The sequence below is a fragment of the Aedes albopictus genome, chromosome 3 (assembly GCF_035046485.1).
Source record: "Aedes albopictus strain Foshan chromosome 3, AalbF5, whole genome shotgun sequence".
NCBI lineage: Eukaryota > Metazoa > Arthropoda > Insecta > Diptera > Culicidae > Aedes > Aedes albopictus.
The window spans coordinates 54,067,658-54,083,094 of NC_085138.1; the positions used below are offsets into that span (position 1 = coordinate 54,067,658).

Here is a 15,437-nt window from a genome sequence, read left to right on the forward strand (position 1 = left end):
AAGTAGGCAATGTTGATTCCAGTTGCTGGTTTGATGACTGATGAATAATCTATGAAATTCTGCGAATTTTGTTATGCCGCTCGAGATGGTCATACAAAATACGAAAATTGGCCACATTCCCGGGGTCCTCGGAACCCGTTCTGGGACCACCAAGTGGCTAATCCTGTCTCTGATATCTGATGTGAACATCAAGTCTGCAAATTTCGATACATCAGACAACATGATCATAGAAAATGCATGAATTGACCACATTTCCGGGGTTTTGAAAACCGGTCCCGGGAACCTGTTCTGGAACCACCAGGTGGACAATGTTGTCTACAGTTGCTGGTTGGATAACTGATGAATTATCTATGAAATTCTGCGAATTTTGATATGCCACATGGGACGGTCATACAAAACGTGAGAATGGGCACCATTTCCGGGGCCTCCGGAACCAGGTCCGGGACCTACAAGTAACCAATCCTGCTTTTCGTATCTGATGTGGCCACTGATATATTCGCAACAAAATTCTGCAAATGTAGATATATCGCACGGTAATAGTAAAAAAATCGAGAATTGACCTCATTTCCGGGGTCCTCGGAACCGACCCACACTGTTGCGGATGGCCCAAAAACGTGATCGAAATTGTTTTGACCATGAAAACATGATTTTTGATCTTTGGTGTCTTCGGCAAAGTTTTTCTATAAAATAAGCCCTAATTTATAGAAAAATCAGTTTTGTGATCAATCCCCCTGTTGGAGCCACCCTAAAGATAAGTGCATAATTTTCTCTCAATATCTCCTGTTCTAGAATAAGTAACAATATCGATCTCGTTCATTCGCCAGATAAATTTATAATCATTCTTCCTTGTCACTAGCACTCGGCTAGTGAGAGAAAAACGATCCCGATTTACATTCGGATAGGCCTTTTCGATCCTCTTTATACTGAATTTCCCTATAGTTAAATAAGCAAACCAGTAACGAATCGAATCAGTTGAAATAAACCGCAGAACAGAACACATCTCTGTAACGTATTTCGTTCGCCCGCAATAAACTTCGTTCCGCAGTAGTCCGTCCCAAGTAAAACGTGTCGTGTCGGTTTAAGTGCAGTGAAAGAACGATTCCAAACACTCCGTCGGTCTCCCAAACTCCGCCGCGGTTACATTTTTGGTCCTTCGAGCCGGATCAACCGTTTAAACCCACGAAAACGGTAATCGATTCGGACATTTCGATTCGCGGTTCGGTGCTCTATCGAGGAGTGAACATTAGCCTGTGAACATTCGCGGCACGTCACGTGACGTCCTACAGTGACTACAAGTGACTATTGCAAGTGAGATTGCGAAGATTGCCTGCCCCAGAGCAGCATAATTACAGTGCGCGTAAGATCGATCGTTAATTAACATCGATCTCGTTAGTGTCGTTCGAGGATAAGCTGCGATTCCCGAGGTGCTGCAATCCAACGTGCTTCCAGCGTGGTCCCCATTGTGCGAACAAACCACGCCGGCTTGGCTTGGGTCTGCATTGTGCTGCACCGGACAATAGGACGTCGGTCAACGGCGTCAGATCGCCACGCTACTGTGAGTAGAAGGGTTCTTTGGTTGACGAATTGATATTTTATTTGCGAGAAAACTGATAGTGGCTAATTGCTTCGTTGCTTTCATCCTGGGTGAGCGTTTTTGGTTGGTAGCTAGGTGCTCTGGCTTTCAAATTGGTCGGTGGTTTCGTTTTGAGCATAGGTGAGGAGTTGAGCGATTGATTTCGATCGTCCAGGTGTGGAAAATGTCGCCGAGCTTGAGGACACTTTCCCGCCAAGAGCGGTTCTACTTGGACACCATGACCAATTTGAAGCATTTTGTGGAGAATTTTACGGCTGAGCGCGATAGAGGACAGCTCGAAGGATGGAAGCAACGAGCGGAGGCTTTGTACAGTGACTTTCAGGCCAATCGATTAAAAATTGAGCTGTACGGCGATGAAAGCGATAGGCTCGAAACGGATGAAGAAGGCATGAGAGTTACGGAAGAAGCCAATCGCGTCATTCGACAGGGGTTCGAAAACGATTTTGTACGGGTCCACAGTTTTCTCACTAGAGAACTTCGCAAATTTTCCGCAGGAACGCAAGCAATTGTCCCTTCTACCTCTAGAGGCAGTGTAAATGTTCCCGATAACGCCTTCTCTCGTATCAAGCTCCCAGAAGTTAAACTCCCAACATTCTCTGGGTGCGTTTCGGAATGGATTACGTTCCGAGATACTTTCAAATCTCTCATAGACTCGAACCCCCAGCTATCGCCTATCGATAAGTTATCATATCTTGTTGCTTCCCTTTCCAAAGACGCCAAAAGGGTTATCGAATCCGTCGAGCACACTGCTGCCAATTATTCTGTCGCTTGGACCTTGTTGGAAAGGCGATTCGACAACAAGAAGTTAGTCGTGAAAACCTACATTGATTCCCTATTCGCGATCGAGCCTATGAAGAGAGAGTGCTACGAGTCTCTTATGCACCTGGTTGATGATTTCGAGCGAAACCTGTGCATGATTGACAAGATGGGCATTCAAACGAAAGGATGGAGTGTGTTGCTGGCACACATGGTCTGTAGCCGACTGGATCCGTCCACACTTAAGCAGTGGGAAGCTCACCACCGATCAACAGAGGTTCCCAAATACGAAGATCTAATCCAGTTTCTTCGTACTCATCTTACGGTGCTGCAATCGCTGCAACCGTCGAAGTCTCGCTCGTTCGAACCCGCTAAACCGGAATCGTTCCGGTCACAGAAATCCAAAATAAATACAGTCCACACCGTTACTACAGTTAGTCCGTCAGCTGGTGCGTGCCCGTTCTGTTCGAAACCGTCCCACTCTCCCTTCAAGTGCGAAGTGTTCCAGAAGTTGTCAGTCGCCCAACGTTTCGAGCAGGTCAAGAAGAAAAACCTCTGCATCAACTGTTTCTCCTCCTCCCACCTACTTAGAAATTGCTCTTCCAGTGCATGCAGAGTATGTAGCCAGAAGCACCACACCATGCTCCATCAACAATCGCAAGATCGTTCGTCCACCCCGACAAAACCACCCACTTCCGCTGTCAGTTCGCAATCGTTGTCGTCACCCTCGGGCAATCAACCGTGCCCATCGAACCAACCCTCACACTCTCGAACTCCGCTGTCAGCGGAAGCACAATCGCCATCAGCCAACGCCTCTACTCTCGTCTCCACCACTCTCGTCGGAAGTTCCCGTACTGTTCCTGCCACTGTGTTGCTGCAGACTGCTGTCATCAAGATCTTCGACAATCACGGACACCATCATTGGGCCCGAGCGCTCTTAGACTCCGCTTCTCAACTCAGCCTGGTTACTGAAAATCTCGTCCAGAAACTCCAGTTACCTCGCCACTCCGATCGCCAAGAAATCGGAGGTGTGGGTAATTCTATCGTCGTTTCATACCACGCTGTTCTCGTTCGAATGGGATCTCGCTGCTCGGATTTCGTCGCTGATGCTCGGTGTCACGTCCTGAAGAAAATTACCAGAGAGCTGCCGGTCAGATGCGTCGACACGTCGCCATGGAACATCCCCTCGAATCTCACCTTAGCTGACCCTCAGTTCCATGAACCCGGACCCATCGATCTCCTGATAGGAATGGAGATGTACTACGACCTGCTGCTTGAAGGTTTCATCAAACTGGGACCTGAAAGGCCGATCCTGCAGAACACCGTCCTTGGCTGGGTAGCATCCGGGAAGGTCGGTTCCGATCAAGCATCCGAAGGTACTCCGAAACTCGCTCATGTCACCAGTGTAGAATCTCTCGACGAACAGCTTTCTCGTTTCTGGGAAATCGAATCCTGCTGGACCAACAGCACTCATTCGGTGGAGGAATCCAAGTGTGAAGAGCACTTCGCCGCCACTGTCTTTCGCGACCAATCGGGTCGTTTTGTAGTCACCCTTCCCAAGCGCCCACTGGTTCTCAACCAGATAGGAAACTCGAAAGAGATTGCTGCTCGAAGATTCCTCGCTCTCGAACGTCGGCTGCTAGCCAATCCCAAGTTGATGACCTCGTACTCAGCCTTCATCGATGAATACCACCAGCTTAACCACATGCGGGAAGTGTGCGACGATGCAGCTTTGGCGAACTGTACGTCGTACTATCTACCGCACCACGGCGTTGAAAAGGCTGACAGTACCACCACGAAATTGCGGGTAGTATTCGATGCTTCCTGCCCCACAGATAGCGGAATCTCCCTGAACCAAGCGCTGATGGTTGGCCCAGTCATCCAAGACGACCTGCTGGCAATCATTTTGCGCTTTCGGATGCACCGATTTGTCATTATTGCGGACATCGAAAAAATGTTCCGCCAGATCCGTATAAACCCTGCGGACTACCCTTTGCAGCGAATCCTGTGGCGTGATTCACCCTCACAACCTCTACGCACCTTCGAACTCACAACAGTGACGTATGGCACAGCATCCGCCCCCTATTTGGCAACGAAGTGCCTTCAGCAATTGTCCAAGGATGGTTCCGACGAATTTCCTCTCGCCTCGTTGATCCTAGCCAAGGATTTCTACATGGACGACATGCTGACCGGTGTTGACGACGAGGACGAAGGTGAAGAAACCTGTCAGCAGCTTCTGCAGTTGCTGAATTCTGCCGGTATGAGCTTGCGGAAATGGACGTCGAATTCGCCAGCGATTCTCTCAAAAATACCGTCAGAACTTCGCGATGAACGAACCACACTTTCGCTGGAATCTCCTTCTGCTCCGATCAAGACGCTAGGGTTGCAATGGCAGCCAATGGATGACGAATTCCGTTATTCCGTTCCCACGTGGTCTCAGGATGGACCAATATCTCGACGAATCGTTCTATCGGACACGGCGCGACTCTACGACCCTCTTGGATTGATCGGGCCGGTCGTGGTGCTCGCCAAACTCTTCGTTCAAACACTCTGGCGCTCCTCCAAGAACTGGGACGACCCGTTAGGCGAATCCGAGCAACAACATTGGTTGGAGTTTCGTAACAGTCTCGATGGATTAGCTACAATCAGCATTCCAAGATGGGCGGTGCCTGCCTCCGTTCTCGTATCAATTGAAGTGCACGGGTTCTGCGACGCCTCTGAGAAGGCATACGGAGCCTGCCTCTATTTGAGAACCGTTTCGACTGACGGATCGATCGCCGTTCGCCTGCTAGCCGCCAAATCCAAGGTGGCACCCCTCGGCGACTCGAAGAAGCAGAAGCGCATCTGTTTGCCTAGGTTGGAACTCTCGTCGGCACTTCTGCTAAGTCACCTCTATCACAAGGTCCAAAGCAGTACAGCGCTGAACGCCAAATCGATCTTTTGGACAGACTCGATGATCACCTTGCACTGGCTGCGTTCGACACCTTCGCGGTGGAAGACTTTCATTGCGAATCGAGTGTCTGAAGTGCAGCATCTCACCACCAGCGGCATTTGGGCGCATGTTCCTGGCATCGAAAATCCTGCGGATATAATTTCCCGCGGCATGTATCCTGCACAGCTGCAAGAAACCGCATCGTGGTGGAATGGCCCGCCATGGTTAAGCCAACCGTCAAGGTTCTGGCCGCCCTTAACTCCGCAACTCTCCGTCGACATACCGCCTGAACTCCTAGAAGAAAGAGCAGTATCGCTTCCGGTGCAGGTGCACCCTCCAAACGAAATCTTCTCCATCCGATCGTCATTTCCAGCGGTCGTTCGTATCGTTGCTCTTCTTCGTCGCTTCTACCATAACAGCAAGCCTTGCAATCGCTCTAACCGGCGGACCGGGTTCCTCCAGACGTCGGAGCTCGCGGAAGCCACCGACAACCTAGTTCGACTAGCGCAACACGAAACCTTTGCCAAGGACCTCGCAGCTGTAGCAAACCACGGTCAGGTTGATTCAAACTCTGATCTACGTACTCTCGCTCCAATTCTCGTCGACGGCATCCTCCGACTTCGTGGCCGGCTCAGGAATGCGGCCATCTCCGAATGTCGAAAGCATCCCATCATTCTGCCCGCACGACATCCTCTAACAACGTCTATCGTATCGTACTACCACCTCAAGAATCTACACGCCGGACCTCAGCTACTTGCGTCATGCGTCCGGGAGAAGTTTTGGCCACTTCGTCTGCGAGATCTAGCCAGAAGTGTAGTCCACTCCTGCGTAAGTTGCTTTCGATGCCGCCCTCGCAATCTCGAGCAGCTCATGGGAGATTTGCCGCCAGAGAGAGTTACTCCGACATTGCCCTTCATCAATACCGGGGTAGACCTCTGTGGACCGTTCCAGTACCGTAAAACCAGGAAGGCACCTCCCATAAAGTGTTTCGTAGCCATCTTCGTGTGCCTTGTAACCAAGGCAGTTCATGTAGAGCTAGTCTACGACCTCTCCACTGCGGCGTTCATAGCAGCGTTGCATCGGTTTATTGCTCGAAGAGGAAAGCCGAGCCTCATAGAGTGCGACAATGCCACAAACTTCAGAGGAGCAGCACGGGAGTTGAAGGAACTGGCCAAGCAGTTTCGCTCTCAGCAACACCAAGGTGAAGTAGTCGACCGCTGCGCAGATGAAGGCATCATCTTCAAGTTCATTCCGCCACGCAGCCCAAACTTTGGCGGGTTGTGGGAGGCAGCTGTGAAGTCCTTCAAACAGCACTTTCGTCGGACCGTCGGGAACTCCGTCCTCTCTCAGGACGAATTCGTCACTCTGCTGACCCGCATCGAAGCGTGCCTAAATTCGCGGCCTTTGACGCCGCTATCGACCGATCCGAACGATTTGGAGGTGCTAACACCAGGCCACTTCCTCGTTCACCGTCCGCTTACTTGCTTCCCCGAACCCGACCTCTCTGAGGTACCCCGAACTCGACTAGATCGCTACCAAGAGAACCAAGAGCTCCTCCGGCGAATCTGGAAGCGGTGGTCAACCGACTACCTCTCTGGCCTCCACCCGCGCACTAGGTGGACTCGCGTGCGGGACAACGTCGCTGAAGGAACGATGGTTCTCCTGAAAGAAGACGACCTTCCGCCCCTGAAGTGGAAGTACGGAAGGATCTCCAACATTTTTCGTGGGGACGATGGCAACATCCGGGTCGTAGACGTCCGGACAGCCGATGGAGAATATCGACGTGGAATCGCCAAGATCTGCGTGCTTCCCATCCGTCAACCCACAACCGAACCAGCTGGCACAGCTGGGACCAACCCAGACGAATCACCGATCGCAGTACACTAGTGCTGCGCAACGATCGGAGGCCTTAGGGCCTCCGTACCCTGTAAGTATTGTAGTATAACGAATTTTCAAAAAATTAATGGAATGTTTGTACTCCGGCATGTGCTGCGGCTTCGATGGCTGCTCCGATGGGTAACCATTGAGTACGCCCAACCCGATGACTGCGAGATGAACCACGAAAAAAACCCAGTCGACCCTCGAGTACGCCGCAACGAAAGAACTCCCGATGACGTCACACCAACCAACAAGATATCGTCCGAAGTGAACAATACCACCACCACCGATGGTCGTTGACCCAGACGACGCACGAGGTGTTTATCAACATTGAGGTCGCTGACCTGCGGTGTTTAGAAGCAGCGGAACCAAAACAGACCGGCGAGTCTCCCGAGTTGCGACGAGAAAACCCGAAGACGATTGAGGTCAACGATCAGCTCTCTCTCAGCATCCGAGTCAGGAAAGTCGGTTGAAAGGTCCGACCTTTCAACAGGGGCCGGCATATGTTGGAGCCACCCTAAAGATAAGTGCATAATTTTCTCTCAATATCTCCTGTTCTAGAATAAGTAACAATATCGATCTCGTTCATTCGCCAGATAAATTTATAATCATTCTTCCTTGTCACTAGCACTCGGCTAGTGAGAGAAAAACGATCCCGATTTACATTCGGATAGGCCTTTTCGATCCTCTTTATACTGAATTTCCCTATAGTTAAATAAGCAAACCAGTAACGAATCGAATCAGTTGAAATAAACCGCAGAACAGAACACATCTCTGTAACGTATTTCGTTCGCCCGCAATAAACTTCGTTCCGCAGTAGTCCGTCCCAAGTAAAACGTGTCGTGTCGGTTTAAGTGCAGTGAAAGAACGATTCCAAACACTCCGTCGGTCTCCCAAACTCCGCCGCGGTTACACCCCCTAAAAGTGAGAAACGATTTCTATCTTTTTCATTTGTAAACCAAAAAAATGTGTTTGTTCAGAGAAGTTGTAGACAATTTCACTAGAAACAACTTTGCCGAATATACAAAATTTCTATCTTTTGATTTGTATGTACATTTGTGGCGTTTTTTATGAAGCACCCCTAAAAATCAGTTTTTTGCTTATAACTTTTTCTATGAATTTCTCACGATTTTCAAATGTTCTAGCAAATGTTTTGCCTTATTAAAACGCATAACTTTTGCGAAGAAAGTATATATCTATCTCTCATATTTATCATGTTATTGGAAATTTCACTTTAAAAAATGCTTATGTTTGACATACCCAATTGTTAACTTTCGCACGTTTTCGCAGACCAGGATTTTCACATTTGAAAATATGGAACGAGTTTTATCTATTGCCAGTTTTAGCCTGATTTCGCCTGCATATTTAAATTCACATACTAGAAATGACTATCATTATAAAATGTGTTATTGTAAAATGATCAACATGTCAAAAAATGTACTCAGTGCTTTTCTTACATTATTTTTCCACATGAACACGCAAAAACGTTTTCACAGAATCACTTGGAACTGAATCAGATGACTTTCTCATAAAATTTAAGTTTTTTTTTTCAGATAAACAGTGGCTCTCATAGTAGTACGATAAGTCTCTTCCACAAAATAAACGATATTGTTGAATGATCTTGCTAATGCTCATAAAATTTTTCGTGTTCATGTACACTTTGCAGAAATGTAAATTTTCAGAATGTTTAAATAACAGCATCTAATGATTCGATTAAAATTGGGTTTCAATTTGTTTACTTGAAAATTATTACATATCTGTTATTATTAACGCATGTCATTGATTAACGTCATCACTTATTTCATTGCTTCCAGTTACTATCTCGTCATATGTTTAGAGCAAAAGGTTGTTCGCATCCTACGATTATGATGTTCTAGTTTTTTTTAGGAAATAGTTGAATATTCCTTATTATGGGATCAGATGTTTCAAGCGGACGATGTAGGAGATCTGTGTTAGTTTAGATTTTTGGAAACTTACGTCTATGATCCTCTCTGTAATTCCTGGTGTCTTTGTTGCGTGACTCTTGTGCTTCCTCGGACAGAAAAACATACATACAGTAACTGGAAGCAATACATTTAATGATGACAGTAATCAATGATATGTGTTAATATTAACAGATAAGTTTCATTTTTCAGGTAAACAAATTAAAAATCAATATTAATCGAAACATCAGTTGTTGTTATTTGAACCTTCTGCAAATTAACATTTTCGCAAAGTGTACATGAACACGAAAAATTTTATGAGCATTAGCAAGAGCATTTAAAATATCGATTATTTTGTGGAAGAGACTTATCGTACTACTATAAGAGCCACTGTTTATCTTAAAAAAAAACTTAAATTTTATGGGAAAGTCATCTGATGCAGTTCCAAGTGATTCTGTGAAAACGTTTTTGCGTGTTCATGTGGGAAAATCATGTAAGAAAAGCACTAAGTACATTTTTTTGACATCTTGATCATTTTACAATAACACATTTTATAATGATAGTCATTTCTAGTATGTAAATTTAAATATGCAGGCGAAATCAGGCTAAAACTGGTTATATTTGCAATAGATAAAACTCGTTCCATATTTTCAAATCATGTGAAAATCCTGGTCTGCGAAAACGTGCGAAAGTTAACAAATGGGTATGTCAAACATAAGCATTTTTTAAAGTGAAATTTCCAATAACATGATAAATATGAGAGATAGATATATACTTTCTTCGCAAAAGTTACGCGTTTTAATAAGGCAAAACAATTGCTAGAACATTTGGAAATCGTGAAAAATTCATAGAAAAAGTTATAAGCAAAAAACTGATTTTTGGGGGTGCTTCATAAAAAACGCCTCAAATGTACATACAAATCAAAAGATAGAAATTTTGTATATTCGGCAAAGTTGTTTCTAGTAAAATTGCCTACAGCTTCTCTGAACAAACATATTTTTTTAGTTTACAAATAAAAAAGTTAGAAACCGTTTCTCACTTTTAGGGGGATTGATCACAAAACTGATATTTCCATAAATTAGGGCTTATTTTATAGAAAAACTTTGCCGAAGACACCAAAGATCAAAAATCATGTTTTCATGGTCAAAACAATTTCGATCACGTTTTTGGGCCATCCGCAACAGTGTGCGACCCTGGGAACCGGTTCCGGGACCACCAATCGGACAATGTTGTCTTCAGTTGCTGGTTTGATGACTGATGAATTATATATAAAATTCTGCGAATTTTGATGTGCCATACGGTAAGGTAATACAAACTGCGACAATTGACCACATTTCCGGGGTCCCGGGAATCGGTTCCGGGACCACCAAGTGGCCAATCTTGCTTCTGGCTTCTGATATGGTCACTGATGTATTCTCCAAAAAATTCTGCAGCTATTGATATGTCCCACGGCACGGATTCACCATATTTGTAAAATGGTCAACTATCGGGGATCTCCGGGAAGCCGTTCCGAGGCCTCAAGATTTAGTCCCATGGCCACCTGATAGCCAAAACTCATCTGGTCAGTTAGCTAAGTAGCTGGGGCAGTTTGCAGTTTTTTCCGGTGCATTTAGCTCTCCAAACATTCAAATCAGCTGCATTTCGCATTACTTATTGCGAAAAATACTCTCCTGCGAAAATGGCCAAACCATGGCCCCTCTGGCGTCGGTTCCAAGTGGCCACATCCAACCGAACCTTAGTTTTGAGCTAGATCCACAAAATTTAAGCCCTAACGATAATTTTGAGTACAAAAACTTTATTATTTTATTGAGAAATGACTGCGAAATCGTTGTACCAAATCCGGGTCAATATGACCCGAACACCTTAAACGTAACTTTTTTTGAACACCTTCGGAAGGTTAACATTTGGTTGACCCAATTTTTAGCGACACTGCCGTAAGTTTATATTCATTTTTTAGAAAATTTGGCAACTTTGGGTTAAGTTTACATACAACATTTTTTGAAAAAGTTTCTTTTAAATCATGTTCATAGTTTATTTGACTTTTTATCTTTTGAATGGAACCTAGGGTTTTGAAATCGGACGCAAATTGGCGGCCATATGGGTCTTTTTTTTTTTTTTTATTATTCCTTGTTGGGTATATAAGTCACTGCGACCAGCTTTTAGATCTATTGTGACAAATGCCCCAGTTTTATTTGGCTATGTCAAGTTGACGTATCGCCATTGGTAGTAGCAATAATCGAACCTTGACTGTTAGCGTGATCCCAACACGGTGCTACAGTTCGAATGAAATGCACCACCGCATTGGGGTTTGTTCTCCAGACATCAAAGGGTTCTATCAGCCCCCTGTGGAAGAACCTAATTCTTTTAGCTGCAATTGCCGGGCAACGGCACAACAAATGTTCCGAGTCTTCTGTATCTATGCCGCAAAAGCGACACCTATCATCTTGAAGCTTTCCAATCAGCTTCAGATGATACCGGCTCGGACAATGACCTGTTAATAGGCCAGTAAAGGAACTGAAATCTTTTTTAGAAAGTTCTAAAATTTTGCGAGTGTTTGAAACGTTCGGCTTTATGAAACGTTTCGACTGCCTCGCAGAAGTGGTGTTTTCCCAGTTGGATTTTATTTTCTCATGTTCCCATGTTTTAAACTCCATTCTGAGAGAACAACCAGACACACCACAAAATGGTTCTGGTCCTATGAATTGATGAGACGATCCAAGTCTTGCTAACATATCGGCTTTTTCGTTTCCTTCAATTCCACAGTGCCCTGGAACCCAAAATAGCTTTACCTGATTGCGACAAGCTAATTGTTGAAGTGATTGAATACACTCCCAAACATGTTTAGAAGTGCATGTTGCTGATTTCAAAGCATTGAGAGCTGCTTGGCTATCAGACATCATGCAAATGGTTGAATGTCTGTAGTTTCTGCGTAAGCAAATATTACTGCATTCTAAAATCGCCTGAATTTCTGCCTGAAAAACTGTAGGCCATTTGCCCATAGGAATTGATATGTTGATCCCGGGGCCAGTCACTCCTGCGCCTACTTGATCGTTCAATTTCGAACCATCAGTATAAAATACGATTGATCCTGGGTGTAGTTCTGGGCCACCATTTGTCCACAGATTTCGCCCTGGATTAATCACTTCAAAAGAGCGATCAAAATTGTATCTTTTGCTCATCCAATCACTATTATTAACGATTAGAGAGTCGATACTGATTGTTTTAAGAATACTGAGATGCCCTCTCAGGTCACCATCAAAGACTTGTGTAGTTCTTTTGAGCTTCAATACACTCTTTGCAGCTTCTAATTGTACAAATTGATGCAGTGGAAGGAGGTGAAGTAAAGTGTCAAGCGCTTTAGACGGTGTACTTCGCATTGCACCAGTAATTGAAAGAGTAGCTAATCTTTGAAGTTTTTCAAGCTTTTTTTGTGCTAATCTTTCATTTGTTTTAGGCCACCAGACCAGTGACGCATAGGTAACTCTGGGTCTCACAATTGCCGAGTAAATTCAGTGGATCATTTTCGGTTTCATTCCCCATTTTTTACCAAAAGTTTTTTTACTGATCCATAGAGCACTTGTAGCTTTACCAACTACCTACTCAAGATGTAAACTCCAATTAAGTTTGCTGTCTAGATATACTCCAAGATACTTGACTGTATTTGAAAGTTCCAAAAAGGTTCCTTTCAATTTCAAATTAGTAATTGATAATTTTCTCCGTCGTGTAAACGGTACGATCGTGGTTTTAGAAGGATGTATGCTCAATCCTTCCTTATCGCACCACGAGGAGACTAAATTTAAAGCAGTCTGCATTCTGTTAGTGATAACGTTGTCATATTTACCACGAACTAATATGACTATGTCATCAGCGAAGCCAATTATTTCGAAGCCCTGCGCTTCCAGTTTTTTGAGGAGATCATCGACTATCAAAGACCACAATAGAGGTGATAGCACGCCTCCTTGTGGGCACCCTTTAACAGCTCTAACAGTAATAAATGAGCTGCACAGGTTAGATGATATCTCTCTTTTTGATAACATTTCTCCGATCCAATCAATAATGCATCTGTCAAAACCACGTCTTGACATAGCATTCCTCATTGAATCGTAAGATGTGTTATCGAACGCTCCTTCAATATCAAGGAACGCAGCAAGTGAGATCTCCTTTGCCTCAAAGGATCTTTCTAATTTTGTAACCAACTTATGAAGTGCAGTTACTGATGATTTGCCCTCTTGATATGCAAATTGATTTTGGCTCAATGGGCTTTTTGCTAAATATGACGATTTGATATACTCGTCTAGTAGTTTTTCCATTATTTTCAACATAATGGACGATAAACTAATAGGTCTGAAGGATTTTGGTGATAATTTATCCTTCTTATTTGCTTTGGGAATAAAAGTGACCCGCACTTCTCGCCAAGCTGTAGGAATGTAGCCTAATGATAAGCTAGATTGGAACATTTTAGTTAAAACAGGTGTTACAATTTCTTTTCCCTTCTGCAGTAGTACAGGAAAAATTCCATCCCTACCAGGCGCTTTGAAGGGTTCAAAAGAATCAATCGCCCATTTGACTTTTTGTTCTGTAAAAATTTCATTGGACAAAATACATTCATCACTCCTGATGCTTTCTGTCCCAGTTGAATCATCATTATTTTGATTATATCTCCTGGTTTCATTACTAACAGTATGTGATGCAAATGTATTTTGGTCTTCAGTTGAAACAAGAATAGAACACGGGAAATGTGTGCTTATCATGGTTTCTAAAATTTCGTCTGCACTCTTAGTTAAAGAACCATCTTCTTTCCTAAGAGTTCCTAAACCTATTGAATGATCTTTGGCGAGGACTTTTTGCAGTCTAGCAGCAATTGGAGTACTTTCAATGTTTTCACACGTGTGCCTCCAATCAATTTATCCTCTTTGACCTTCTAATTTCTTTGTTATAAAGAGTGAGGGATTCTCTGTATTGATCCCACTGTTGCGTTCTTTTAGCCCGGTTGAAAAGTTTCCGGCTTTTCCTTCGAAGTTTTTTTAATTTAGCGTTCCACCAAGGAACATCTCTATTTGAAGAGCGTTCTTTGGCAGTGCAACTGTCATGAAATGCTTGTTTGATCAAGCTAGAAAGTGTCGAAGCGCTTTCTTCAAGTTCATGACGAAAATTTGGATGGTTATTCAATATACCCATACCGTTTAGCAATTTTGATGTGTAAAGCTCCCAGTTTGTTTTCCTGGGATTTCTTGTGATTTCTATGAGTTGATTACCAGCCTCATATTCAAACAATATTTGCTTGTGATCAGACAAAGAAATTTCGTCTGACACATGCCAATTACTGATTCTTTCTGAAAGTGTGAGACTACACAACGTTAAATCAAGAACTTCTTGCCTAATTGCGTTTGTAAAAGTAGGTTTATCGCCTCTGTTACATATGTCGATTTCATTTTTTGAGATGAAATCTAAGAGGTGTTCGCCTCTAGTATTGATGTTTGTGCTTGCCCATATTGTGTGATGAGCATTTGCATCGCATCCAATAACGAAAGCTTTATTGTGCTTTCTGCAGTATGAGACAAAAGCTGCTACTTCTGGAGGAGGTATATCATCCATATCTCCCGGAAAATATGCCGAAGCAATACAAATTTCCGTTTTTCCATGGATCGTAGGTACCTCCACCATGATTGCAGCTATGTCACGAGTTATAAATTGTGTAATAGGAATTGAATTTACTCTTCCATTTACGAGAATCGCAGCTCGCGGTGGATACTGCCCTTTACTATATATTAACTTAGAAAAATTTGTAGTTATTCCGCATATCCTACCATTATTTGTCCATGGCTCCTGGATAAGTGCTATATCCAGTTTGCACTCAGAAAATGTTTTGCAAAGTACAGCTGTTGCTCCCTTTGCGTGATGCACATTTTCTTGAATGAACCTTATACTATTTTTATTTTGCATTTTGATCCTAGCTAGGACCCAAAATTGGTTGATTTCTTTCCGTTTATTGCATCAACAGAATTTGTAGTATGGCCAGGCTTAATAGGGTTTTATCGTTCTCTTTCGCTCTACATAATCCTGGGATTCTTACGTAGTGATCTATGATCATTACAATATCGCCAGTATTCTTGTAGGTTCATAGAGTCACTGTAGCCCTACGTATGCTTTGGTCTTCTACTACTTATCAACACTGAAAGGAAATAAACAAAATACAAAACAACACAAACAAACCAGAGAAAAGAGAAAAAAAAACAATACAAAAAAAAATAAAGTTCAAAAACACACGAAACGGATAGTTTAAAACTATATGGTTTAAAATTAATAAATAGGTATAAATAAAAATGTATAAAACACACACACAGAATTTAAAAAA

The 15,437-nt window shown here is 43.7% G+C and overlaps 1 protein-coding gene across 1 annotated transcript; it reads left to right on the top strand.

Annotated features, from left to right (window-relative positions):
* Positions 1-1,757: 1,757 nt before the first annotated feature.
* On the top strand, positions 1,758-7,169 carry LOC134290195 (uncharacterized). The gene has a single exon (XM_062857262.1). It carries the CDS (start codon positions 1,758-1,760, stop codon positions 7,167-7,169), a length of 5,412 nt encoding a protein of 1,803 aa, XP_062713246.1.
* Positions 7,170-15,437: the final 8,268 nt, after the last annotated feature.